Source organism: Plectropomus leopardus, chromosome 6 (assembly GCF_026936395.1).
Source record: "Plectropomus leopardus strain MGB_pleo_1.0 chromosome 6, ASM2693639v1, whole genome shotgun sequence".
In the NCBI taxonomy this organism is placed as follows: Eukaryota; Metazoa; Chordata; class Actinopteri; order Perciformes; family Serranidae; genus Plectropomus; species Plectropomus leopardus.
Window position 1 is genome coordinate 11,160,348 of NC_142181.1, and position 27,345 is coordinate 11,187,692.

The 27,345-nt window shown below is 36.9% G+C and overlaps 6 protein-coding genes and 1 pseudogene across 7 annotated transcripts; all 7 read left to right on the top strand.

Annotated features, from left to right (window-relative positions):
* The first annotated feature begins 1,055 nt into the window (after positions 1–1,055).
* Positions 1,056–2,561, top strand: LOC148189328 (complement C1q and tumor necrosis factor-related protein 9B-like). Its single transcript, XM_088078716.1, has 3 exons — positions 1,056–1,068; positions 1,184–1,256; positions 2,093–2,561. Exons 2-3 carry the CDS (start codon positions 1,214–1,216, stop codon positions 2,485–2,487), a joined length of 438 nt encoding a protein of 145 aa, XP_087934842.1. The 5' UTR covers positions 1,056–1,068; positions 1,184–1,213; the 3' UTR covers positions 2,488–2,561.
* Positions 2,562–3,135: 574 nt separating this feature from the next.
* LOC148189329 (DNA-directed RNA polymerase II subunit RPB9) lies at positions 3,136–7,671 on the top strand. The gene is made up of 6 exons (XM_088078717.1): positions 3,136–3,339; positions 3,503–3,557; positions 4,849–4,922; positions 5,862–5,936; positions 6,204–6,255; positions 7,375–7,671. The coding sequence occupies exons 1-6, from the start codon at positions 3,278–3,280 to the stop codon at positions 7,435–7,437; spliced, it is 381 nt and encodes a 126-aa protein (XP_087934843.1). The 5' UTR covers positions 3,136–3,277; the 3' UTR covers positions 7,438–7,671.
* Positions 7,672–9,023: 1,352 nt separating this feature from the next.
* Positions 9,024–10,539, top strand: LOC121943393 (complement C1q and tumor necrosis factor-related protein 9B-like; annotated as a pseudogene). The gene is made up of 3 exons (XR_015776783.1): positions 9,024–9,048; positions 9,164–9,236; positions 10,072–10,539. The product of XR_015776783.1 is annotated as a complement C1q and tumor necrosis factor-related protein 9B-like (transcript).
* A 574-nt stretch (positions 10,540–11,113) lies between these two features.
* Positions 11,114–15,649, top strand: LOC148189330 (DNA-directed RNA polymerase II subunit RPB9). The gene is made up of 6 exons (XM_088078718.1): positions 11,114–11,317; positions 11,481–11,535; positions 12,822–12,895; positions 13,833–13,907; positions 14,172–14,223; positions 15,344–15,649. Exons 1-6 carry the CDS (start codon positions 11,256–11,258, stop codon positions 15,404–15,406), a joined length of 381 nt encoding a protein of 126 aa, XP_087934844.1. The 5' UTR covers positions 11,114–11,255; the 3' UTR covers positions 15,407–15,649.
* Positions 15,650–17,085: 1,436 nt separating this feature from the next.
* On the top strand, positions 17,086–18,512 carry LOC148189331 (complement C1q and tumor necrosis factor-related protein 9B-like). Its single transcript, XM_088078271.1, has 2 exons — positions 17,086–17,209; positions 18,044–18,512. The coding sequence occupies exons 1-2, from the start codon at positions 17,167–17,169 to the stop codon at positions 18,436–18,438; spliced, it is 438 nt and encodes a 145-aa protein (XP_087934397.1). The 5' UTR covers positions 17,086–17,166; the 3' UTR covers positions 18,439–18,512.
* A 577-nt stretch (positions 18,513–19,089) lies between these two features.
* Positions 19,090–23,618, top strand: LOC121943394 (DNA-directed RNA polymerase II subunit RPB9). The gene is made up of 6 exons (XM_042486920.2): positions 19,090–19,289; positions 19,453–19,507; positions 20,794–20,867; positions 21,800–21,874; positions 22,138–22,189; positions 23,321–23,618. Exons 1-6 carry the CDS (start codon positions 19,228–19,230, stop codon positions 23,381–23,383), a joined length of 381 nt encoding a protein of 126 aa, XP_042342854.2. The 5' UTR covers positions 19,090–19,227; the 3' UTR covers positions 23,384–23,618.
* A 628-nt stretch (positions 23,619–24,246) lies between these two features.
* On the top strand, positions 24,247–25,577 carry pglyrp5 (peptidoglycan recognition protein 5). Its single transcript, XM_042486918.2, has 3 exons — positions 24,247–24,407; positions 24,564–24,682; positions 24,888–25,577. Exons 1-3 carry the CDS (start codon positions 24,340–24,342, stop codon positions 25,058–25,060), a joined length of 360 nt encoding a protein of 119 aa, XP_042342852.2. The 5' UTR covers positions 24,247–24,339; the 3' UTR covers positions 25,061–25,577.
* The last annotated feature ends 1,768 nt before the right edge of the window (positions 25,578–27,345 follow it).

Below are 27,345 nucleotides of genomic sequence, written 5' to 3' on the forward strand. Positions count from 1 at the left end.
GCGCATCTACGTGGAACATAAAGAACAAAAAGGTGTACTTCCCTGAACACACCTCCTGAAACCGGTTCCTTGCTAAAAAAGCAGCTGCACAGTGCTGCAGCCATCTACAACCAGCCATCTCACTAATCCTGCCACTTGTTGTAGCAGTGTTACATAAGATTAATATCAATTTAAAGAAATGTGATCAAAATCCAATTTAGATATTTGTATATTATTGTATATTATTTAAAATCCCAAGTACTGCTAGTCCAAAAATAAATAAAATGTCATGAATTGATTCAAAACTTGTGCACTTAACTGTTTTAGCATTGTGTTTATGCAATACACTATAAAACCATTGTACTTCATTGTTTTAGTTAGTTTCACATTAAATCAGTCACTTAGTGTTTTCTCATTTTGCTGTTTAAGTGTGGTGAAAATGTATTTAAAAACAACTTGTCATCAAAATGTGAATAACAAAGCAGCTACAATACCAAAATCATAGAACTGGTACCAATACTATCACCCCCTAATGCACACATGAAAGCTGGGCAAGGACCAAAAGTTATTCATCTTTTAAAATTACATAGACCTAAATTCAGCTATTTTTTTATTGTCTGACTCACCAGTTATGCAATTATCCCACAATAATTTGAAAAATCTGAAACAGTGACAAGACTGTTGGTTTATTGGAACAGGAAGTCAAAGAAACAACCCAAATCTCTGATATTTACATAGATTTGTCACCATTATGCCGTTTTACTTTCCAGTCAGTTTGTCTTGTATGTATACTTACCCAATATATTAGTTGGATAAGTTCTTGTACTTAAACTATTATCGTTATATGTAGATGCCCACTAGTTACCTCAAATTTCAGGAATTACCCTTCATATAAAAATACAAACAAACATTTACACAATAGGTAAAGTAAAATCTCCCTTCTTTTTTCAATGCTTTTATTAAAAAACAAAAAACAAAAAGCTTTGAGCCAGTGTAACAGGTTGCAACATGAAACCAGATGAACAACTTCAGCCTGTGTCTTGGCTGGGTTTTATAACATTTGCATCATTCCCTGCAAGGCAGAAACAGGTAAGCTGCTCTTTTCTACCGAGCTAGATTTGTTTTATCAAGGCAGACTATTAAATTAATGGTATTAGGCTGTAAACTTCAGGTATTGCACTTATTTAATTATTGTTGTTACCAGTGCACTACAGCATCATCAGACGTTTTTGTCATGGCTTCTGAACCACGCCGAGGAGACAGCAGCTCCTCAACAGGTAACAACTGCGCCAGTGCTAACAGCAGTGACACACCCTGAAGGGTGTTGTGAAACATGTGCTGAGATATATTAAAACCACTATTTCAATGCAAATTTTAGGACATAGGGGGTTATGTAAAGGGGGATGGTCTTCATATGAATGTTATTCCTCAAGCCAGAACATCGTTAGTCAGCAGCTCATATTTTCTTCTTCTTGCTTTTATGTAAAAGTATTATTTCATTATCATATTAAGCTCTAAAATGGAGTATACCACCTTAAATTATTTGTTCATTATTAGATGTCATACTGGGGAGAAAGTTGGGACCAATTATCTGGGGGCCCAATGGGAAGGGGCTCATGAAAAGCCTGGAAGGATTTTTTTTTTTCCATTTTTTGTTCTATAAATAAAAGTGTCATAACTGAATTAAAACTGGCTGAATAAAGCAGTTGAAAGACTGAGCTTTTCATTTTAAAAAAAAGTTTAGACTGCCCCTGCACCATGATTTGTCTCTGAATGCAGCTAGAGCCGTTTGAGTTACAGCTTACACTGAAGCACCAACAAACACTGGGATATTGGTGCTCCAAAAAAAGCAAAGAAAGAAAACTGACTTTATTGGGGTTTTTTAAAGAAAGAATTTATTAAGTTACATGACAGAGACATGAATCAAGAGATCATTTTCATACAGTCCCTTACTGATTCTGTCTTGGTTGTAAAGAATGTTTGCTCATTCAGGACTGATTGAGTGTAAGGTTGAATGCACATTTTTTGTGTTTTGTTGTGCCAGACACAAGCTAAGTTGTACAACTTTGTAACGTCCTGGTTGCTCTAATAATCATGATGTCGCCCACTCTAGGCACTGTGGCTTTTACAGCCAAGCTAAATGTCGATGACAGCTACCCAGACCACTGTGGACCCCTGAAGTTTGCCACCGTGCTGGTCAATGAGGGAGGAGGCTACAGTCGTGACACTGGTGTCTTCACCTGCCCCTTGGATGGCTTCTATCACTTCACTGTACATGTGTCTGTGTATGGGCGTGGACAGTGTGGTATAATCAAAAATGGAGAGAAAGTAGTGTCTCTGTATCACACCACTCTGCCTGAAAAGTTAAGCCAAGTGGCCAGTACGAGCTGTGTGATCAGACTGTCTAAATATGACACTGTGTTTGTGAAAATCTGGGGGCCAGGCAGAAGTGATATCTTTGCAACTGAAGATAATGACACTGTGTTTACTGGAGTTCGTTTGGGCTGATGACTTTAGGATCAAAACGTCAATAAAGCCAGTACCATTGTGTATTCATTATTGATTAAAATGTGTTACACAAATGTTACCTTGTGCTTTTGCATTAATAATCTCGGTGTTTTTTTCTGAAATTAGCTTTGGTTTGCTTTTACTTCATATCAATAATAATATAATACTGTATGGCAGGCACATGCGGGGGTGTTGCCTGTTCGAGCATGTTACGCTTTGCCCGTTGATGCCCAAAGTGCCTTTTCGTCAACATACAACTATTAATAATAATTTAGCCATAAAATGACTGGTTGCTGTCAGTCATTTTCTGTCATATGATAACTTTTCATCTGTGGCAGGCAAACAGTGATTAAATGTTAATGTTACAAAGAGCTTTACACTTACAATCACCAAAAACAAAGAGGAAAAATAAAAAAAAGGAATAATAATAATAATCATAAACTTTATTTGTATAGCACCTTTCTTACAAGAAATGCAGCCCAGCGTGCTTTACGATAAAGACAAACACATGCACCAAGTGCTGCACATGAAAAGGCTTAGAAGACAAATTCGAGCACCTGTCCTTCTATTGGTCTCCGCCAGGGATGTATTATAGTGACGGCCCTGTTACATGAGCAGAAATAAGATCTCAGTCCTCCTGCCGCTGGAGGCGCTGTCTCAGAATTCATTATATTTTCAGTATGACACGCATGCGCAGACGGTCTGTTTTCAGGCGGCAGAGGAAGACGTGAAGGAGTCTTGTTATTGATTTGTAATTTGTCATTTCTAGCTTCAACTTTTAGTTTTTACAATGGATTTAGACACCGGGACATACGAACCAGGATTTGTTGGTATACGGTTTTGTCAAGAATGGTGAGCTTGTGGTCGAATAGAGGTTTAGATTACTTAGCCTCACTAGCTACGTGTTAAAGCTAACCACATGCTAACCTAACGCTGTCTTAATGAATGTCTTTATTTTATAAAACAAGATAAAACCTTTTAAACTATCAGAACACGCTCTGACTTTGTCTTACAGTAACAACATGTTATACCCAAAAGAAGACAAGGAGAACCGTATCCTGCTTTATGCGGTGAGTATTTGGGTCGAAGTTAAGCTAATATAGTAAAGCCTAAAGCAGTGGTTTACTTCACCTGGATAGAAGAAAACAAAGGAGGAAGAGGACAACTTTTTAACCCCTATGTTGTTGTCTTAACTGTATAAAACTGTATACACTATCTGTACCGAGGGTCAAAAAAAAAAATTTTTACCTGAACCCTTAACATAAAGCAATTTAATTGGATTTTAAACCTCACTATTTTGCATGAAGAAACAACCTGCCATTCATCAAGTTTCTCATCTTCACAGTGCAGAAAAACGAATTTAACCAGGGGGATCCACTCGTTTTTATCACGACACACCTGTCATAATTGTTTTCTTCACTAAAGTGGACGTTTATTGTGTATATAAGTATTGCCAAAGGTACTGCGTCGGTGTAAACTTTTTTTGCAAGATATATCACTTGTTTAGCTTGAGAAAGTAGGAAAAAATGTGCGAAAAGTAGGTTTTAATGCATTTTATTATGCATTTATATTTATTATAGGGAAACAATAATAGACTTTAGCAACATAGTATATTGCGCTGTTCAATGAGGACAGTAGGCACGTTTGTGTGCGTGGACTTTTTGTGGTATGAACTGCCAGGTCAAAAATGACCTCTAAGACAAGATTTTTAGCCTGTTGGTTTACAGCTTTCATGGAAATATGAACAAAGGCAATATTACACGTTTGTTGGGCTCATTCAAGGAAACGTCATTGAATTTCAACTTGAAAAAAGATAATTTTATGGGGTTTTCTATGCTGTTAAACATAGTGGCGGGTCATTTTTAACAACTAAAACGATGTAAGGGTGAAGGGAGTGCTAAAATGACCAAATGACATTCAAAGACCATAAAGGTGCGAACAACAAAGAAACCCATTTAAAGTTACAGTACACCCTGGCTGTCCAAGTTTGTTCCTGTATTTGAGTCAATCAGATTTATTGTCTGTGAAGTGCAATGCATGAGGGATAAAAGCAGGCATTAATCCAAACATGCTGGTTATGAATACCAGGATCCAAGGTTTCCCTGCAGAGCATTGTATTGTACCAAAATGATCAATGTTGTTCACTTCACCTGTCAGTGGTTTTAATGTTTTGGCTAATTGATGTATGTACAGGGTAAAACTTTTGTCATGTAACAGGTGGTTTTTATTGTTGTAAACTTAATAGAGCTACAGAAAGAAAAAGTCTGTAGGGATGGCTTGTTGTGATACAGGAAAGCAATTAATGTCCATTGTGTGCCTGTAATAAGTTGCTGAATGCTTTTTATTGTACTCATCCCACAGTGCAGGAACTGTGACTACCAACAAGAAGCAGACAACAGCTGCATCTATGTTAACAAGATCACCCACGAGGTTGAGTAAGTAAAAGAAACTACAGGAAAGACACATGACCAGGATCATGGTTTGCTTGAAATTATTTGTCACACTTCTGTTCTCGCTGCAGTTTCTTTTTTTTTTCATTAATATTTTATTGAACATTTTTCCACTTAAAATGTCACCCATGGTCATCAATCAAATGTCTCATATAGGTATGTGTATATATAACAAAAAAAACATTAAGTAAAATAATAATAATAAAAAATTATACAAATAAAAATACATAACTAGTTCTAAAAAAACACACACAGTACAGCATTTTGGGGGTCACTCAGAACATACAGCCTCAGGAAGAATTCTGTATGTTTCTAATGCTTTCATGAACCTTTATCCAGTAGTTATGGATCATGGGACATTCCCAGATTAGGTGCTCACTGCAGTTTCATCTCTGCTTTAAAGAGTTAACACCTCCTGAAAATCTTATTTTTGTTGACCTACAGTTGTTTACCTTCTCACCTTGTCGTAGTGATGTATCTGCACAAAGTTCTCCGTGACATCACTGCTGGTTGCTGACAGGTGCTACAAAGCACATTTCTGTCTGTCTCTGACAAACAGCTTGAAACTTTTCTTTTTTGTGTTAAGTTATTTACTGCTTGTTGTGCAACCCACATCACTTTACCAACACCAAAAATAGTCACCGACAAATCAAATTAAATGCATTATCCATCCAGACATTTTTAAGCACAGCAGTCCTGGCAATGATCAGGATCTTCCAAAATGTATTAAAAGAAAATCCCTTGATTTTAATTGTGCAAACTCAGACTGCAGGGAGAACACATTTTCTGTGTAAATGCATGTAAAGACACATTTGGTTAAACATTTGTAGCAGGGCACAGGTTGTATTGCCAATAGTATTCAATTATAACATTGTATATTTTATATACATTATTTTAAGTTATTTTGCTTCTGTCTTTCTCCAGTGAATTGACACAAATCATCGCTGATGTATCTCAAGATCCAACTCTACCAAGGACAGAGGACCACCCTTGTCCCAAGTAAGGTTTACCATAAATCAGCTCCACTAACTCTCCGTGGAGACCCCTAACTGTTCTGTTTTTAAAGGTAACATTTCTTGTGATGTAAGTTTGGTGCAACATTTTGTTTTCTTTTTTTTTTTTCATCTGCAAGAGCACCAGCATATGCATCCTTGGGGCACAGAACAATCCTTTAGGACTTTAACTGTTTGGGAAATGAGACATAACACTGAGCTGCTGTGTTTGTAATAGTTTCTAACATTGTGCCCACATCATGTCTCTTCTCAGGTGTGGTCACAAGGAGGCAGTGTTCTTCCAGTCTCACAGTATGAGGGCTGAGGTAATAATGAAATCTATTATACATGATCTGTAGTCTTAATATCTCTTGCCTTGGAAAAAGTTTTTTTTTGGTCCACGAGGGAACCCCTTTTCCTGTGGATGATAAATCTGTTAGGAAGTTGTGGGAAAGTTGTAGTTGCAGGATTGTCAGTTACCGTTTGTAAATGCATGTTGCCAGCAAAGGTGAAAGTATAAACCAAACCAGATTTACTCTCATTTGGCATTTCACATCACAATATTTTTTCAGTGCTTGCATACCAGCACCTAAAGCCCTGACCTCATCAGAGGGCTGTTGGGTACATGCCCATAAATGTTCTAAACACAGAAAATTAGAAGAAAATGAGCAGAGGCAGAAAGCAGAGTCTCTGTAGAAAATCCAGCGCTATACACATTTTTAGTTGGTCATAAGTGATTATTGAGAGGGACTGTTTCTGTATGAATGTATGCTTTTGACTATGTTTACGTGCACAAAATAGTTTTCTGCCCTTATTCCGACAAACAGAATATTCCTGGTAACATGCAGCTGTGCATACTCCAATTGAAGTGCCCTAACATGTTGTCAGTCACTTCAAAATATAGAACACTGGAACGGCTAGAGGCACTTGCCATTTTGCTTTTTTGAATCAAATTATTTTTTAAGTTTAAATCTACAGATATCCAAGTCTTTCATAGTGTTTCATTTTTTCTTCCACAAGAAAAGCTGGCTTTTCTTTTATGCATGCATTTTCACACTAGCTTTGCAAATTGTTGACTAATTTGTTTGTATACAATGTATCCATGACGACACTAAGAGCTGCCTGTAAATTGACAAGAGTCCGTGTGTTGCAAACTGGTTAAAAATCCGACCCAGACTTGTATTAAGAATGGGCTGTATACAAGCCCAAATATTGCTATTAAAACCTGAATAATACTGGTATATCCCGTATGTCTTAATCAGAAAATGCTACATTCAGAAAAAACCTAATTTAGAACATCTAAACAGAATATGCTGTTTACATGACACGCATCAAATTCAGAATATTGTAATATTTGGAATAATAGTGAAGTATTAGTGTGCAGATAAATATAGCCATTGATTTTTCGAGAAATCTTTACACTTATGTTCTGTTTTTCCTGACAGGATGCTATGAGACTGTACTACGTCTGCACGGCCCCTCACTGTGGACACAGATGGACAGAGTAAAGCTGCGATAATGAAAAGCTCTAACCTTTTCATTTACAATATTGCCGTTCACAATAAGCTGTGGATCAAATAGAGTTCTGTGCAGTTTGCAACAGCACTGCTGATGTTTGTAGACTGAAATCATCTTGCAGTTTGTCAGACACCATTCTGTGAATATAATGTATTAATAGTCTTTTTTATAGCTGTTGTCACTTTCAAGTGTGTTTTGTTAGATTAAAAGAATCAATTGTTTAACGTGTGAGTATTTTCAGAGTGCTTATTCACAATGACTTCTCGTATTTCTGTTACTGTAAATGCATACATACTACTTGAGATTGCAAAACCAATATTATTTTCTCATAAAACCCCATGACTAAACATCATTTTGAGAGGTCATGCTAAACGTGTGGTTAAAATAATACCACTGTTTCTCTTTATGTCGCTGTATGGAATAATCAGTGCCGATTCAATTTCCTCCTTTTCAATTACATTGCTGTTGTGGAGCTGTAGACAATTATTTAGCCAGTGTGACCTGTTGGAATAGAACTTTTGTTCTAATGTGCATCTCATTGGAACGCATAAAAGAACAAAAAGGTGTACTTCCCTGAACACACCTCCTGAAACCGGTTCCTTGCTAAAAAAGCAGCTGCACAGTGCTGCAGCCATCTACAACCAGCCATCTCACTAATCCTGCCACTTGTTGTAGCAGTGTTACGCAAGATTAATATCAATTTAAAGAAATGTGATCAAAATCCAATTTAGATATTTGTATATTATTGTATATTATTTAAAATCCCAAGTACTGCTAGTCCAAAAATAAATAAAATGTCATGAATTGATTCAAAACTTGTGCACTTAACTGTTTTAGCATTGTGTTTATGCAATACACTATAAAACCATTGTACTTCATTGTTTTAGTTAGTTTCACATTAAATCAGTCACTTAGTGTTTTCTCATTTTGCTGTTTAAGTGTGGTGAAAATGTATTTAAAAACAACTTGTCATCAAAATGTGAATAACAAAGCAGCTACAATACCAAAATCATAGAACTGGTACCAATACTATCACCCCTAATGCACACATGAAAGCTGGGCAAGGACCAAAAGTTATTCATCTTTTAAAATTACATAGACCTAAATTCAGCTATTTTTTTATTGTCTGACTCACCAGTTATGCAATTATCCCACAATAATTTGAAAAATCTGAAACAGTGACAAGACTGTTGGTTTATTGGAACAGGAAGTCAAAGAAACAACCCAAATCTCTGATATTTACATAGATTTGTCACCATTATGCCGTTTACTTTCCAGTCAGTTTGTCTTGTATGTATACTTACCCAATATATTAGTTGGATAAGTTCTTGTACTTAAACTATTATCGTTATATGTAGATGCCCACTAGTTACCTCAAATTTCAGGAATTACCCTTCATATAAAAATACAAACAAACATTTACACAATAGGTAAAGTAAAATCTCCCTTCTTTTTTCAATGCTTTTTATTAAAAAAACAAAAAAACAAAAAGCTTTCGAGCCAGTGTAACAGGTTGCAACATGAAACCAGATGAACAACTTCAGCCTGTGTCTTGGCTGGGTTTTATAACATTTGCATCATTCCCTGCAAGGCAGAAACAGGTAAGCTGCTCTTTTCTACCGAGCTAGATTTGTTTTATCAAGGCAGACTATTAAATTAATGGTATTAGGCTGTAAACTTCAGGTATTGCACTTATTTAATTATTGTTTTTAACAGTGCACTACAGCATCATCAGACGTTTTTGTCATGGCTTCTGAACCACGCCGAGGAGACAGCAGCTCCTCAACAGGTAACAACTGCGCCAGTGCTAACAGCAGTGACACACCCTGAAGGGTGTTGTGAAACATGTGCTGAGATATATTAAAACCACTATTTCAATGCAAATTTTAGGACATAGGGGTTATGTAAAGGGGATGGTCTTCATATGAATGTTATTCCTCAAGCCAGAACATCGTTAGTCAGCAGCTCATATTTTCTTCTTCTTGCTTTTATGTAAAAGTATTATTTCATTATCATATTAAGCTCTAAAATGGAGTATACCACCTTAAATTATTTGTTCATTATTAGATGTCATACTGGGGAGAAAGTTGGGACCAATTATCTGGGGGCCCAATGGGAAGGGGCTCATGAAAAGCCTGGAAGGATTTTTTTTTTTTCCATTTTTTGTTCTATAAATAAAAGTGTCATAACTGAATTAAAACTGGCTGAATAAAGCAGTTGAAAGACTGAGCTTTTCATTTTAAAAAAAAGTTTAGACTGCCCCTGCACCATGATTTGTCTCTGAATGCAGCTAGAGCCGTTTGAGTTACAGCTTACACTGAAGCACCAACAAACACTGGGATATTGGTGCTCCAAAAAAAGCAAAGAAAGAAAACTGACTTTATTGGGGTTTTTTAAAGAAAGAATTTATTAAGTTACATGACAGAGACATGAATCAAGAGATCATTTTCATACAGTCCCTTACTGATTCTGTCTTGGTTGTAAAGAATGTTTGCTCATTCAGGACTGATTGAGTGTAAGGTTGAATGCACATTTTTTGTGTTTTGTTGTGCCAGACACAAGCTAAGTTGTACAACTTTGTAACGTCCTGGTTGCTCTAATAATCATGATGTCGCCCACTCTAGGCACTGTGGCTTTTACAGCCAAGCTAAATGTCGATGACAGCTACCCAGACCACTGTGGACCCCTGAAGTTTGCCACCGTGCTGGTCAATGAGGGAGGAGGCTACAGTCGTGACACTGGTGTCTTCACCTGCCCCTTGGATGGCTTCTATCACTTCACTGTACATGTGTCTGTGTATGGGCGTGGACAGTGTGGTATAATCAAAATGGAGAGAAAGTAGTGTCTCTGTATCACACCACTCTGCCTGAAAAGTTAAGCCAAGTGGCCAGTACGAGCTGTGTGATCAGACTGTCTAAATATGACACTGTGTTTGTGAAAATCTGGGGGCCAGGCAGAAGTGATATCTTTGCAACTGAAGATAATGACACTGTGTTTACTGGAGTTCGTTTGGGCTGATGACTTTAGGATCAAAACGTCAATAAAGCCAGTACCATTGTGTATTCATTATTGATTAAAATGTGTTACACAAATGTTACCTTGTGCTTTTGCATTAATAATCTCGGTGTTTTTTTCTGAAATTAGCTTTGGTTTGCTTTTACTTCATATCAATAATAATATAATACTGTATGGCAGGCACATGCGGGGGTGTTGCCTGTTCGAGCATGTTACGCTTTGCCCGTTGATGCCCAAAGTGCCTTTTCGTCAACATACAACTATTAATAATAATTTAGCCATAAAATGACTGGTTGCTGTCAGTCATTTTCTGTCATATGATAACTTTTCATCTGTGGCAGGCAAACAGTGATTAAATGTTAATGTTACAAAGAGCTTTACACTTACAATCACCAAAAACAAAGAGGAAAAATAAAAAAAAGGAATAATAATAATAATCATAAACTTTATTTGTATAGCACCTTTCTTACAAGAAATGCAGCCCAGCGTGCTTTACGATAAAGACAAACACATGCACCAAGTGCTGCACATGAAAAGGCTTAGAAGACAAATTCGAGCACCTGTCCTTCTATTGGTCTCCGCCAGGGATGTATTATAGTGACGGCCCTGTTACATGAGCAGAAATAAGATCTCAGTCCTCCTGCCGCTGGAGGCGCTGTCTCAGAATTCATTATATTTTCAGTATGACACGCATGCGCAGACGGTCTGTTTTCAGGCGGCAGAGGAAGACGTGAAGGAGTCTTGTTATTGATTTGTAATTTGTCATTTCTAGCTTCAACTTTTAGTTTTTACAATGGATTTAGACACCGGGACATACGAACCAGGATTTGTTGGTATACGGTTTTGTCAAGAATGGTGAGCTTGTGGTCGAATAGAGGTTTAGATTACTTAGCCTCACTAGCTACGTGTTAAAGCTAACCACATGCTAACCTAACGCTGTCTTAATGAATGTCTTTATTTTATAAAACAAGATAAAACCTTTTAAACTATCAGAACACGCTCTGACTTTGTCTTACAGTAACAACATGTTATACCCAAAAGAAGACAAGGAGAACCGTATCCTGCTTTATGCGGTGAGTATTTGGGTCGAAGTTAAGCTAATATAGTAAAGCCTAAAGCAGTGGTTTACTTCACCTGGATAGAAGAAAACAAAGGAGGAAGAGGACAACTTTTTAACCCCTATGTTGTTGTCTTAACTGTATAAAACTGTATACACTATCTGTACCGAGGGTCAAAAAAATTTTTACCTGAACCCTTAACATAAAGCAATTTAATTGGATTTTAAACCTCACTATTTTGCATGAAGAAACAACCTGCCATTCATCAAGTTTCTCATCTTCACAGTGCAGAAAAACGAATTTAACCAGGGGGATCCACTCGTTTTTATCACGACACACCTGTCATAATTGTTTTCTTCACTAAAGTGGACGTTTATTGTGTATATAAGTATTGCCAAAGGTACTGCGTCGGTGTAAACTTTTTTTGCAAGATATATCACTTGTTTAGCTTGAGAAAGTAGGAAAAAATGTGCGAAAAGTAGGTTTTAATGCATTTTATTATGCATTTATATTTATTATAGGGAAACAATAATAGACTTTAGCAACATAGTATATTGCGCTGTTCAATGAGGACAGTAGGCACGTTTGTGTGCGTGGACTTTTTGTGGTATGAACTGCCAGGTCAAAAATGACCTCTAAGACAAGATTTTAGCCTGTTGGTTTACAGCTTTCATGGAAATATGAACAAAGGCAATATTACACGTTTGTTGGGCTCATTCAAGGAAACGTCATTGAATTTCAACTTGAAAAAAGATAATTTTATGGGGTTTTCTATGCTGTTAAACATAGTGGCGGGTCATTTTAACAACTAAAAGCGATGTAAGGGTGAAGGGAGTGCTAAAATGACCAAATGACATTCAAAGACCATAAAGGTGCGAACAACAAAGAAACCCATTTAAAGTTACAGTACACCCTGGCTGTCCAAGTTTGTTCCTGTATTTGAGTCAATCAGATTTATTGTCTGTGAAGTGCAATGCATGAGGGATAAAAGCAGGCATTAATCCAAACATGCTGGTTATGAATACCAGGATCCAAGGTTTCCCTGCAGAGCATTGTATTGTACCAAAATGATCAATGTTGTTCACTTCACCTGTCAGTGGTTTTAATGTTTTGGCTAATTGATGTATGTACAGGGTAAAACTTTTGTCATGTAACAGGTGGTTTTTATTGTTGTAAACTTAATAGAGCTACAGAAAGAAAAAGTCTGTAGGGATGGCTTGTTGTGATACAGGAAAGCAATTAATGTCCATTGTGTGCCTGTAATAAGTTGCTGAATGCTTTTTATTGTACTCATCCCACAGTGCAGGAACTGTGACTACCAACAAGAAGCAGACAACAGCTGCATCTATGTTAACAAGATCACCCACGAGGTTGAGTAAGTAAAAGAAACTACAGGAAAGACACATGACCAGGATCATGGTTTGCTTGAAATTATTTGTCACACTTCTGTTCTCGCTGCAGTTTCTTTTTTTTTCATTAATATTTTATTGAACATTTTTCCACTTAAAATGTCACCCATGGTCATCAATCAAATGTCTCATATAGGTATGTGTATATATAACAAAAAAAACATTAAGTAAAATAATAATAATAAAAATTATACAAATAAAAATACATAACTAGTTCTAAAAAAACACACACAGTACAGCATTTTGGGGGTCACTCAGAACATACAGCCTCAGGAAGAATTCTGTATGTTTCTAATGCTTTCATGAACCTTTATCCAGTAGTTATGGATCATGGGACATTCCCAGATTAGGTGCTCACTGCAGTTTCATCTCTGCTTTAAAGAGTTAACACCTCCTGAAAATCTTATTTTTGTTGACCTACAGTTGTTTACCTTCTCACCTTGTTGTAGTGATGTATCTGCACAAAGTTCTCCGTGACATCACTGCTGGTTGCTGACAGGTGCTACAAAGCACATTTCTGTCTGTCTCTGACAAACAGCTTGAAACTTTTCTTTTTTGTGTTAAGTTATTTACTGCTTGTTGTGCAACCCACATCACTTTACCAACACCAAAAATAGTCACCGACAAATCAAATTAAATGCATTATCCATCCAGACATTTTTAAGCACAGCAGTCCTGGCAATGATCAGGATCTTCCAAAATGTATTAAAAGAAAATCCCTTGATTTTAATTGTGCAAACTCAGACTGCAGGGAGAACACATTTTCTGTGTAAATGCATGTAAAGACACATTTGGTTAAACATTTGTAGCAGGGCACAGGTTGTATTGCCAATAGTATTCAATTATAACATTGTATATTTTATATACATTATTTTAAGTTATTTTGCTTCTGTCTTTCTCCAGTGAATTGACACAAATCATCGCTGATGTATCTCAAGATCCAACTCTACCAAGGACAGAGGACCACCCTTGTCCCAAGTAAGGTTTACCATAAATCAGCTCCACTAACTCTCCGTGGAGACCCCTAACTGTTCTGTTTTTAAAGGTAACATTTCTTGTGATGTAAGTTTGGTGCAACATTTTGTTTTCTTTTTTTTTCATCTGCAAGAGCACCAGCATATGCATCCTTGGGGCACAGAACAATCCTTTAGGACTTTAACTGTTTGGGAAATGAGACATAACACTGAGCTGCTGTGTTTGTAATAGTTTCTAACATTGTGCCCACATCATGTCTCTTCTCAGGTGTGGTCACAAGGAGGCAGTGTTCTTCCAGTCTCACAGTATGAGGGCTGAGGTAATAATGAAATCTATTATACATGATCTGTAGTCTTAATATCTCTTGCCTTGGAAAAAGTTTTTTTTTGGTCCACGAGGGAACCCCTTTTCCTGTGGATGATAAATCTGTTAGGAAGTTGTGGGAAAGTTGTAGTTGCAGGATTGTCAGTTACCGTTTGTAAATGCATGTTGCCAGCAAAGGTGAAAGTATAAACCAAACCAGATTTACTCTCATTTGGCATTTCACATCACAATATTTCTTCAGTGCTTGCATACCAGCACCTAAAGCCCTGACCTCATCAGAGGGCTGTTGGGTACATGCCCATAAATGTTCTAAACACAGAAAATTAGAAGAAAATGAGCAGAGGCAGAAAGCAGAGTCTCTGTAGAAAAATCCAGCGCTATACACATTTTTAGTTGGTCATAAGTGATTATTGAGAGGGACTGTTTCTGTATGAATGTATGCTTTTGACTATGTTTACGTGCACAAAATAGTTTTCTGCCCTTATTCCGACAAACAGAATATTCCTGGTAACATGCAGCTGTGCATACTCCAATTGAAGTGCCCTAACATGTTGTCAGTCACTTCAAAATATAGAACACTGGAACGGCTAGAGGCACTTGCCATTTTGCTTTTTGAATCAAATTATTTTTTAAGTTTAAATCTACAGATATCCAAGTCTTTCATAGTGTTTCATTTTTTTCTTCCACAAGAAAAGCTGGCTTTTCTTTTATGCATGCATTTTCACACTAGCTTTGCAAATTGTTGACTAATTTGTTTGTATACAATGTATCCATGACGACACTAAGAGCTGCCTGTAAATTGACAAGAGTCCGTGTGTTGCAAACTGGTTAAAAATCCGACCCAGACTTGTATTAAGAATGGGCTGTATACAAGCCCAAATATTGCTATTAAAACCTGAATAATACTGGTATATCCCGTATGTCTTAATCAGAAAATGCTACATTCAGAAAAAACCTAATTTAGAATATCTAAACAGAATATGCTGTTTACATGACCCGCATCAAATTCAGAATATTGTAATATTTGGAATAATAGTGAAGTATTAGTGTGCAGATAAATATAGCCATTGATTTTTCGAGAAATCTTTACACTTATGTTCTGTTTTTCCTGACAGGATGCTATGAGACTGTACTACGTCTGCACGGCCCCTCACTGTGGACACAGATGGACAGAGTAAAGCTGCGATAATGAAAAGCTCTAACCTTTTCATTTACAATATTGCCGTTCACAATAAGCTGTGGATCAAATAGAGTTCTGTGCAGTTTGCAACAGCACTGCTGATGTTTGTAGACTGAAATCATCTTGCAGTTTGTCAGACACCATTCTGTGAATATAATGTATTAATAGTCTTTTTATAGCTGTTGTCACTTTCAAGTGTGTTTTGTTAGATTAAAAGAATCAATTGTTTAACGTGTGAGTATTTTCAGAGTGCTTATTCACAATGACTTCTCGTATTTCTGTTACTGTAAATGCATACATACTACTTGAGATTGCAAAACCAATATTATTTTCTCATAAAACCCCCATGACTAAACATCATTTTGAGAGGTCATGCTAAACGTGTGGTTAAAATAATACCACTGTTTCTCTTTATGTCGCTGTATGGAATAATCAGTGCCGATTCAATTTCCTCCTTTTCAATTACATTGCTGTTGTGGAGCTGTAGACAATTATTTAGCCAGTGTGACCTGTTGGAATAGAACTTTTGTTCTAATGTGCGCATCTACGTGGAACGCAAAAGAACAAAAAAGGTGTACTTCCCCTGAACACACCTCCTGAAACCGGTTCCTTGCTAAAAAAGCAGCTGCACAGTGCTGCAGCCATCTACAACCAGCCATCTCACTAATCCTGCCACTTGTTGTAGCAGTGTTACATGCAAGATTAATATCAATTTAAAGAAATGTGATCAAAATCCAATTTAGATATTTGTATATTATTGTATATTATTTAAAATCCCAAGTACTGCTAGTCCAAAATAAATAAAATGTCATGAATTGATTCAAAACTTGTGCACTTAACTGTTTTAGCATTGTGTTTATGCAATACACTATAAAACCATTGTACTTCATTGTTTTAGTTAGTTTCACATTAAATCAGTCACTTAGTGTTTTCTCATTTTGCTGTTTAAGTGTGGTGAAAATGTATTTAAAAAACAACTTGTCATCAAAATGTGAATAACAAAGCAGCTACAATACCAAAATCATAGAACTGGTACCAATACTATCACCCCCTAATGCACACATGAAAGCTGGGCAAGGACCAAAAGTTATTCATCTTTTAAAATTACATAGACCTAAATTCAGCTATTTTTTTATTGTCTGACTCACCAGTTATGCAATTATCCCACAATAATTTGAAAAATCTGAAACAGTGACAAGACTGTTGGTTTATTGGAACAGGAAGTCAAAGAAACAACCCAAATCTCTGATATTTACATAGATTTGTCACCATTATGCCGCTTTTACTTTCCAGTCAGTTTGTCTTGTATGTATACTTACCCAATATATTAGTTGGATAAGTTCTTGTACTTAAACTATTATCGTTATATGTAGATGCCCACTAGTTACCTCAAATTTCAGGAATTACCCTTCATATAAAAATACAAACAAACATTTACACAATAGGTAAAGTAAAATCTCCTTCTTTTTCAATGCTTTTATTAAAAAAACAAAAAAACAAAAAGCTTTCGAGCCAGTGTAACAGGTTGCAACATGAAACCAGATGAACAACTTCAGCCTGTGTCTTGGCTGGGTTTTATAACATTTGCATCATTCCCCTGCAAGGCAGAAACAGGTAAGCTGCTCTTTTCTACCGAGCTAGATTTGTTTTATCAAGGCAGACTATTAAATTAATGGTATTAGGCTGTAAACTTCAGGTATTGCACTTATTTAATTATTGTTTTTAACAGTGCACTACAGCATCATCAGACGTTTTGTCATGGCTTCTGAACCACGCCGAGGAGACAGCAGCTCCTCAACAGGTAACAACTGCGCCAGTGCTAATAGCAGTGACACACCCTGAAGGGTGTTGTGAAACATGTGCTGAGATATATTAAAACCACTATTTCAATGCAAATTTTAGGACATAGGGGTTATGTAAAGGGGATGGTCTTCATATGAATGTTATTCCTCAAGCCAGAACATCGTTAGTCAGCAGCTCATATTTTCTTCTTCTTGCTTTTATGTAAAAGTATTATTTCATTATCATATTAAGCTCTAAAATGGAGTATACCACCTTAAATTATTTGTTCATTATTAGATGTCATACTGGGGAGAAAGTTGGGACCAATTATCTGGGGGCCCAATGGGAAGGGGCTCATGAAAAGCCTGGAAGGATTTTTTTTTTTTCCATTTTTTGTTCTATAAATAAAAAGTGTCATAACTGAATTAAAACTGGCTGAATAAAGCAGTTGAAAGACTGAGCTTTTCATTTTAAAAAAAAGTTTAGACTGCCCCTGCACCATGATTTGTCTCTGAATGCAGCTAGAGCCGTTTGAGTTACAGCTTACACTGAAGCACCAACAAACACTGGGATATTGGTGCTCCAAAAAAAGCAAAGAAAGAAAACTGACTTTATTGGGGTTTTTAAAGAAAGAATTTATTAAGTTACATGACAGAGACATGAATCAAGAGATCATTTTCATACAGTCCCTTACTGATTCTGTCTTGGTTGTAAAGAATGTTTGCTCATTCAGGACTGATTGAGTGTAAGGTTGAATGCACATTTTTGTGTTTTGTTGTGCCAGACACAAGCTAAGTTGTACAACTTTGTAACGTCCTGGTTGCTCTAATAATCATGATGTCGCCCACTCTAGGCACTGTGGCTTTTACAGCCAAGCTAAATGTCGATGACAGCTACCCAGACCACTGTGGACCCCTGAAGTTTGCCACCGTGCTGGTCAATGAGGGAGGAGGCTACAGTCGTGACACTGGTGTCTTCACCTGCCCCTTGGATGGCTTCTATCACTTCACTGTACATGTGTCTGTGTATGGGCGTGGACAGTGTGGTATAATCAAAAATGGAGAGAAAGTGGTGTCTCTGTATCACACCACTCTGCCTGAAAAGTTAAGCCAAGTGGCCAGTACGAGCTGTGTGATCAGACTGTCTAAATATGACACTGTGTTTGTGAAAATCTGGGGGCCAGGCAGAAGTGATATCTTTGCAACTGAAGATAATGACACTGTGTTTACTGGAGTTCGTTTGGGCTGATGACTTTAGGATCAAAACGTCAATAAAGCCAGTACCATTGTGTATTCATTATTGATTAAAATGTGTTACACAAATGTTACCTTGTGCTTTTGCATTAATAATCTCGGTGTTTTTTCTGAAATTAGCTTTGGTTTGCTTTTACTTCATATCAATAATAATATAATACTGTATGGCAGGCACATGCGGGGTGTTGCCTGTTCGAGCATGTTACGCTTTGCCCGTTGATGCCCAAAGTGCCTTTTCGTCAACATACAACTATTAATAATAATTTAGCCATAAAATGACTGGTTGCTGTCAGTCATTTTCTGTCATATGATAACTTTTCATCTGTGGCAGGCAAACAGTGATTAAATGTTAATGTTACAAAGAGCTTTACACTTACAATCACCAAAAACAAACAGGAAAAATAAAAAAAAAGGAATAATAATAATAATCATAAACTTTATTTGTATAGCACCTTTCTTACAAGAAATGCAGCCCAGCGTGCTTTACGATAAAGACAAACACATGCACCAAGTGCTGCACATGAAAAGGCTTAGAAGACAAATTCGAGCACCTGTCCTTCTATTGGTCTCCGCCAGGGATGTATTATAGTGACGGCCCTGTTACATGAGCAGAAATAAGATCTCAGTCCTCCTGCCGCTGGAGGCGCTGTCTCAGAATTCATTATATTTTCAGTATGACACGCATGCGCAGACGGTCTGTTTTCAGGCGGCAGAGGAAGACGTGAAGGAGTCTTGTTATTGATTTGTAATTTGTCATTTCTAGCTTCAACTTTTAGTTTTTACAATGGATTTAGACACCGGGACATACGAACCAGGATTTGTTGGGATACGGTTTTGTCAAGAATGGTGAGCTTGTGGTCGAATAGAGGTTTAGATTACTTAGCCTCACTAGCTACGTGTTAAAGCTAACCACATGCTAACCTAACGCTGTCTTAATGAATGTCTTTATTTTATAAAACAAGATAAAACCTTTTAAACTATCAGAACACGCTCTGACTTTGTCTTACAGTAACAACATGTTATACCCAAAAGAAGACAAGGAGAACCGTATCCTGCTTTATGCGGTGAGTATTTGGGTCGAAGTTAAGCTAATATAGTAAAGCCTAAAGCAGTGGTTTACTTCACCTGGATAGAAGAAAACAAAGGAGGAAGAGGACAACTTTTTAACCCCTATGTTGTTGTCTTAACTGTATAAAACTGTATACACTATCTGTACCGAGGGTCAAAAAAAAAAATTTTTACCTGAACCCTTAACATAAAGCAATTTAATTGGATTTTAAACCTCACTATTTTGCATGAAGAAACAACCTGCCATTCATCAAGTTTCTCATCTTCACAGTGCAGAAAAACGAATTTAACCAGGGGGATCCACTCGTTTTATCACGACACACCTGTCATAATTGTTTTCTTCACTAAAGTGGACGTTTATTGTGTATATAAGTATTGCCAAAGGTACTGCGTCGGTGTAAACTTTTTTTGCAAGATATATCACTTGTTTAGCTTGAGAAAGTAGGAAAAAATGTGCGAAAAGTAGGTTTGAATGCATTTTATTATGCATTTATATTTATTATAGGGAAACAATAATAGACTTTAGCAACATAGTATATTGCGCTGTTCAATGAGGACAGTATGCACGTTTGTGTGCGTGGACTTTTTGTGGTATGAACTGCCAGGTCAAAAATGACCTCTAAGACAAGATTTTTAGCCTGTTGGTTTACAGCTTTCATGGAAATATGAACAAAGGCAATATTACACGTTTGTTGGGCTCATTCAAGGAAACGTCATTGAATTTCAACTTGAAAAAAGATAATTTTATGGGGTTTTCTATGCTGTTAAACATAGTGGCGGGTCATTTTAACAACTAAAACGATGTAAGGGTGAAGGGAGTGCTAAAATGACCAAATGACATTCAAAGACCATAAAGGTGCGAACAACAAAGAAACCCATTTAAAGTTACAGTACACCCTGGCTGTCCAAGTTTGTTCCTGTATTTGAGTCAATCAGATTTATTGTCTGTGAAGTGCAATGCATGAGGGATAAAAGCAGGCATTAATCCAAACATGCTGGTTATGAATACCAGGATCCAAGGTTTCTGCAGAGCATTGTATTGTACCAAAATGATCAATGTTGTTCACTTCACCTGTCAGTGGTTTTAATGTTTTGGCTAATTGATGTATGTACAGGGTAAAACTTTTGTCATGTAACAGGTGGTTTTTATTGTTGTAAACTTAATAGAGCTACAGAAAGAAAAAGTCTGTAGGGATGGCTTGTTGTGATACAGGAAAGCAATTAATGTCCATTGTGTGCCTGTAATAAGTTGCTGAATGCTTTTATTGTACTCATCCCACAGTGCAGGAACTGTGACTACCAACAAGAAGCAGACAACAGCTGCATCTATGTTAACAAGATCACCCACGAGGTTGAGTAAGTAAAAGAAACTACAGGAAAGACACATGACCAGGATCATGGTTTGCTTGAAATTATTTGTCACACTTCTGTTCTCGCTGCAGTTTCTTTTTTTTCATTAATATTTTATTGAACATTTTCCACTTAAAATGTCACCCATGGTCATCAATCAAATGTCTCATATAGGTATGTGTATATATAACAAAAAAACATTAAGTAAAATAATAATAATAAAATTATACAAATAAAAATACATAACTAGTTCTAAAAAAACACACACAGTACAGCATTTTGGGGGTCACTCAGAACATACAGCCTCAGGAAGAATTCTGTATGTTTCTAATGCTTTCATGAACCTTTATCCAGTAGTTATGGATCATGGGACATTCCCAGATTAGGTGCTCACTGCAGTTTCATCTCTGCTTTAAAGAGTTAACACCTCCTGAAAATCTTATTTTGTTGACCTACAGTTGTTTACCTTCTCACCTTGTCGTAGTGATGTATCTGCACAAAGTTCTCCATGACATCACTGCTGGTTGCTGACAGGTGCTACAAAGCACATTTCTGTCTGTCTCTGACAAACAGCTTGAAACTTTTCTTTTTTGTGTTAAGTTATTTACTGCTTGTTGTGCAACCCACATCACTTTACCAACACCAAAAATAGTCACCGACAAATCAAATTAAATGCATTATCCATCCAGACATTTTTAAGCACAGCAGTCCTGGCAATGATCAGGATCTTCCAAAATGTATTAAAAGAAAATCCCTTGATTTTAATTGTGCAAACTCAGACTGCAGGGAGAACACATTTTCTGTGTAAATGCAAGTAAAGACACATTTGGCTAAACATTTGTAGCAGGGCACAGGTTGTATTGCCAATAGTATTCAATTATGACATTGTATATTTTATATACATTATTTTAAGTTATTTTGCTTCTGTCTTTCTCCAGTGAATTGACACAAATCATCGCTGATGTATCTCAAGATCCAACTCTACCAAGGACAGAGGACCACCCTTGTCCCAAGTAAGTTTTACCATAAATCAGCTCCACTAACTCTCCGTGGAGACCCCTAACTGTTCTGTTTTTAAAGGTAACATTTCTTGTGATGTAAGTTTGGTGCAACATTTTGTTTTCTTTTTTTTCATCTGCAAGAGCACCAGCATATGCATCCTTGGGGCACAGAACAATCCTTTAGGACTTTAACTGTTTGGGAAATGAGACATAACACTGAGCTGCTGTGTTTGTAATAGTTTCTAACATTGTGCCCACATCATGTCTCTTCTCAGGTGTGGTCACAAGGAGGCAGTGTTCTTCCAGTCTCACAGTATGAGGACTGAGGTAATAATGAAATCTATTATACATGATCTGTAGTCTTAATATCTCTTGCCTTGGAAAAAGTTTTTTTTTGGTCCACGAGGGAACCCCTTTTCCTGTGGATGATAAATCTGTTAGGAAGTTGTGGGAAAGTTGTAGTTGCAGGATTGTCAGTTACCGTTTGTAAATGCATGTTGCCAGCAAAGGTGAAAGTATAAACCAAACCAGATTTACTCTCATTTGGCATTTCACATCACTATATTTTTTCAGTGCTTGCATACCAGCACCTAAAGCCCTGACCTCATCAGAGGGCTGTTGGGTACATGCCCATAAATGTTCTAAACACAGAAAATTAGAGGAAAATGAGCAAACGGAGGCAGAAAGCAGAGTCTCTGCAGAAAAATCCAGCGCTATACACATTTTTAGTTGGTCATAAGTGATTATTGAGAGGGACTGTTTCTGTATGAATGTATGCTTTTGACTATGTTTACGTGCACAAAATAGTTTTCTGCCCTTATTCCAAAAAACAGAATATTCCTGGTAACATGCAGCTGTGCATACTCCAATTGAAGTGCCCTAACATGTTGTCAATCACTTCAAAATATAGAACTCTGGAACGGCTAGAGGCACTTGCCATTTTGCTTTTTTGAATCAAATTATTTTTTAAATCTGCAGATATCCAAGTCTTTCATAATGTTTCAAAGTTGGTGCATTTTTTTCTTCCACAAGAAAAGCTGGCTTTTCTTTTATGCATGGATTTTCACACTAGCTTTGCAAACTGTTGACTAATTTGTTTGTATACAATGTATCCATGATGACATTAAGAGCTGTCTGTAAATTGACAAGAGTCCGTGTGTTGCAAACTGGTTAAAAACCTGACCCAGACTTGTATTAAGAATGGGCTGTATACAAGCCCAAATATTGCTATTAAAACCTGAATAATACTGGTATATCCCGTATGTCTTAATTGGAAAATGCTACATTCAGAAAAAAACCTAATTTAGAATATCTAAACAGAATATGCTGTTTACATGACCCGCATCAAATTCAGAATATTGTAATATTTGGAATAATAGTGAAGTATTAGTGTGCAGATAAATATAGCCATTGATTTTTCGAGAAATCTTTACACTTATGTTCTGTTTTTCCTGACAGGATGCTATGAGACTGTACTACGTCTGCACGGCCCCTCACTGTGGACACAGATGGACAGAGTAAAGCTGGCGATAATGAAAAGCTCTAACCTTTTCATTTACAATATTGCTGTTCACAGTAAGCTGTGGATCAAATAGAGTTCTGTGCAGTTTGCAACAGCACTGCTGATGTTTGTAGACTGAAATCATCTTGCAGTTTGTCAGACACCATTCTGTGAATATAATGTATTAATAGTCTTTTTTATAGCTGTTGTCACTTTCAAGTGTGTTTTGTTAGATTAAAAGAATCAATTGTTTAACGTGTGAGTATTTTCAGAGTGCTTATTCACAATGACTTCTCGTATTTCTGTTACTGTAAATGCATACATACTACTTGAGATTGCAAAACCAATATTATTTTCTCATAAAACCCCCATGACTAAACATCATTTTGAGAGGTCATGCTAAATGTGTGGTTAAAATAATACCACTGTTTCTCTTTATGTCGCTGTATGGAATAATCAGTGCCGATTCAATTTCCTCCTTTTCAAACTACATTGCTGTTGTGGAGCTGTAGACAATTATTTAGCCAGTGTGACCTGTTGGAATAGAACTTTTGTTCTAATGTGCGCATCTACGTGGAACGCAAAAGAACAAAAACGGTGTACTTCCCCTGAACACACCTCCTGAAACCGGTTCCTTGCTAAAAAAGCAGCTGCACAGTGCTGCAGCCATCTACAACCAGAGGCACCTGTATGCGGAGGTATGGCTCAAAAAGGTACGAAAATTAACAGCCTCACACTACAGATGATGCACTTAGAAGTCTTGTCACAATTACCACAGCTTAAGACATTGTCAGTTATGGCACTGTTTTATTTTGAATATGCTTTTAATTGTCTTTAAACCTCTTTTCAGTGAACATTGTTTCAAGGCAGCAGTGGGGAGCAGCTGTGCCTAAACAGAGAGTCTTTGAAAGACTCTGCAAAGAAAGTTGTCATACACCACACTGCCAACCCAAGCTGCAAAGACCAGAAAGCGTGTATGGACCGTCTTGTCAGCATTCAGAGGGTGCATATAACTGAAAGAGAGTTTGATGACATTGGATATAAGTGAGTAGCTTTTGTTGTCTTCACTGCTCAAACAGTCCAGGGAAATGCTATACTTGAGTGATGTTTATGTATTTACAATGTGGCTTTATTGGAGGAAAATTAATTAGGTATTACATCTGTTCATTTCTCGTCAACCATTCCTTCCGTATATTTCAGTTTCCTTGTTGGAGGAGACGGTACAGTGTACGAGGGCCGTGGCTGGGGTGTGGTCGGGGCACATGCCAGAGGCTACAATCATGACTCACTTGGGATTGCCTTCATGGGAACTTTTGAAAGTAAGTGCACTTATTAACAGCATAATGCAACAATAAGAGTAAATATTTAAGATAGAGCATAAATTATGAGAGGGGTAAAAAGCTGCCTTTTCCTCAAGCTTTTCAGATGATTTCATTAAGTTCGCAATGTTCCATTCTAGATACATTTTTATTTACTTGATAAACTTACTAAATATAATATTAATGTGACTAATTTTGATTTCAGATGAAACACCAAGCACTGAGGCAATGTTGTCAGTCAAACAGCTGCTGCAAAATGGAGTTTCTCAGGGTTTTTTAGAGCCAACGTTTGCTCTGTATGGCCACAAAGATCTGGGTGACACATCATGTCCAGGAAAAAAACTGTACGCTGCACTATCTCAGCTGAAGAGTACATGAAACGCATGCAGATTATGATTGTTTTGGTTGAAAATTCTTTCCGCAGTTTCAACAGCAGTTTCACACACAAACCTTCACCAGCTCTTTGTTAATGTCAAATATGCAGTAAACAGGGTGATGGGTTGAACATTATAGATTAAACACTTACTCTCTTGTAGTTAATTTGTTTTCATTTTTTAAGAAAAATGTTAGCACAGCTTCTGTCTGAGCAAAGGGATGATTTGTGTCCTGCAGATTTCACAGCCTGCCTTTCTCTTACAGCAGAGGGAGCCATAGCATTAGATGAGACCAGTGTGCTCTACTGCAAAATATCTTAATGTTAATACGCTAAATAAAAGTCAGCTCTTACTTTATGATTTACATTCTTTTGATTTGTCATGCTGCTTTTAGTTAGCTATTATTATTAATGTTGTTATGGGTGAGCTGTGGTGTAAGCTAAATGTTTAAATTCATTTAACCTGTTCTGATGTTATGCTTCAGGTCTTTTGGTAATAAATACCAGTTATCCGCAATATAATGATTTTGATTCTTTTTAAAATTTTTCTCTTATGTGAGATATCATCCTCCCCCCACAGAGGACGGGGTTAGCCACAGTGTAACATTGTCACTCTTTTTGGGTCAAACAGTCATCCATTTAGAGTTCATGCAAAAACTAGCTAAAAATATACTGCATAAAGACCTACAAATTGTCTTTGCAAGGAAGATGATTTCATGCATATGTCTTTAGGGTGTCACTGCAAAAATCACTGCTCACAATTCAAGACATTAAATCAAATATTGAACAGAGACAAAGATCCAAGAGGATTACAAGTGTTGAGACAACAATGGGTGCTTTCTGCTGTGCCTGAAACATTCCCAACAAGTGCTCACTTGTGCAGCAAAGGGATTATGGAGGGAGGTCCCTATCAAATTGACTAAGAGAAGGTATAATGGTGACAGATATATGTGGAGTTCCGGTCTGATGTCTGGAATATGAACTTTAAAGACCCAGCATTACAGTTGAAGTGATTAACATTGTATTTAATTAGTTATGATCTTGATAATAGCGGCCGTATGTAGCAATCCGCAGGCACGTGTCAATATGCTGACATTGCTGCTGTAATTTTTATATTTGATTATATGGACTACTTTGTCAGTGGGCATTCAGAAATAGAATCTAAATTGTTTTGTTTTTATTTGTTTTTTCAATCAAAGGAAGTTTAAAAAAAATGTTTATCATGCCCCTAGACTCAGTTTATGCCTTGTTTTTACATTTGTTTAAAACGTTTCAAACTTTTAGAGCTTGTACTGCCCTTTAACGATAGCACATTATTTCAGGTTAAATTAATGAAAAGGTGTTTTTGAACTTTTCTCTCATCAGTTTGAACATCAGAAAATATATCACTGTACTGACTTCCATTTCCTTTTTGTCTTTTGGTTTTAGAAAGAATATAACTGCACTGTTTGCTGCTTCCATGTGTTCTGATATATACACACTAGACTTGACAGACACTTTTGAATATAGCAAGCTGCTGAAAAAAAATTACCTCTAAGGGTTTTTGGCATATGTTTTTGCTTTTTTTCTGTCTTTGTAGGAGGACTGCCTAACTAAGGTTATATGTGGAAATGCAAAACAGATCCACATGGTTTTACAAGCTATTCACTAAATTATACAAATATAAGTACTGAGTGTGGTTAGCTTAAACCAATGCTTTCACACAGAATATTATATAACACAAAACCCTGCCTCAGCCCCACCCCAGGCCTTGTTTCACTCTGTCCTGACTGGGTCGGGCTTATGAGAAAAACCTTACAGCCAGGCAGGGGTGTTGTAGTCTTAATACTCACTACTTGGGGGTAAAGTTTGTACTGTAGTACCACTGAATGTGCCATGAACTGCTTTTATATATTATTTTATTTATTGCGTCTTCAGGAAGACGGTAAAAAAACTGTCCAGCATGCTGTTGTAACATGCCTCATGCATATCTAATGGGATGAATCATCACTGTCTTTGTGTGTGTGTGTGTGTGTGTGTGTGTGTGTGTGTGTGTGTGTGTGTGTTTTAGCATAATCAACCTCACAGACACACTTAGGGGTGTTGTAGTTGGTGGGGGGACTAATTAGGGTCCCAAGTTATTAGTGCCATAACTGAATTAAAATCTTAATAATCTCAATCTTAAATCTTAATAATCCAGTTGAAAGATTAAACTTTGTATTAAAAAATAGTGGAAGCTCTCTGAGGCCCCTCTCACCCTCGAAAGCGAAAAATGGTTTAGTCTGCCCCTCTAAATGCAGCTGTAGCACCA

Bases quoted from the DNA above. Each gene is read 5' to 3' on its own strand.
- LOC148189328 (XM_088078716.1), top strand. From the start codon at position 1,214: ATGGCTTCTGAACCACGCCGAGGAGACAGCAGCTCCTCAACAG. The intron at 1,257-2,092 runs GTAACAACTGCG...CGCCCACTCTAG, and splicing joins AGACAGCAGCTCCTCAACAG to GCACTGTGGCTTTTACAGCC.
- LOC148189329 (XM_088078717.1), top strand. From the start codon at position 3,278: ATGGATTTAGACACCGGGACATACGAACCAGGATTTGTTGGTATACGG. The intron at 3,340-3,502 runs GTGAGCTTGTGG...TTTGTCTTACAG, and splicing joins ATACGGTTTTGTCAAGAATG to TAACAACATGTTATACCCAA. The intron at 5,937-6,203 runs GTAAGGTTTACC...GTCTCTTCTCAG, and splicing joins GAGGACCACCCTTGTCCCAA to GTGTGGTCACAAGGAGGCAG.
- LOC148189330 (XM_088078718.1), top strand. From the start codon at position 11,256: ATGGATTTAGACACCGGGACATACGAACCAGGATTTGTTGGTATACGG. The intron at 12,896-13,832 runs GTAAGTAAAAGA...GTCTTTCTCCAG, and splicing joins AAGATCACCCACGAGGTTGA to TGAATTGACACAAATCATCG. The intron at 13,908-14,171 runs GTAAGGTTTACC...GTCTCTTCTCAG, and splicing joins GAGGACCACCCTTGTCCCAA to GTGTGGTCACAAGGAGGCAG.
- LOC148189331 (XM_088078271.1), top strand. From the start codon at position 17,167: ATGGCTTCTGAACCACGCCGAGGAGACAGCAGCTCCTCAACAG. The intron at 17,210-18,043 runs GTAACAACTGCG...CGCCCACTCTAG, and splicing joins AGACAGCAGCTCCTCAACAG to GCACTGTGGCTTTTACAGCC.
- LOC121943394 (XM_042486920.2), top strand. From the start codon at position 19,228: ATGGATTTAGACACCGGGACATACGAACCAGGATTTGTTGGGATACGG. The intron at 19,508-20,793 runs GTGAGTATTTGG...CTCATCCCACAG, and splicing joins ACCGTATCCTGCTTTATGCG to TGCAGGAACTGTGACTACCA. The intron at 21,875-22,137 runs GTAAGTTTTACC...GTCTCTTCTCAG, and splicing joins GAGGACCACCCTTGTCCCAA to GTGTGGTCACAAGGAGGCAG.
- pglyrp5 (XM_042486918.2), top strand. From the start codon at position 24,340: ATGGACCGTCTTGTCAGCATTCAGAGGGTGCATATAACTGAAAGAGAG. The intron at 24,408-24,563 runs GTGAGTAGCTTT...CGTATATTTCAG, and splicing joins TTTGATGACATTGGATATAA to TTTCCTTGTTGGAGGAGACG. The intron at 24,683-24,887 runs GTAAGTGCACTT...TTTTGATTTCAG, and splicing joins CTTCATGGGAACTTTTGAAA to ATGAAACACCAAGCACTGAG.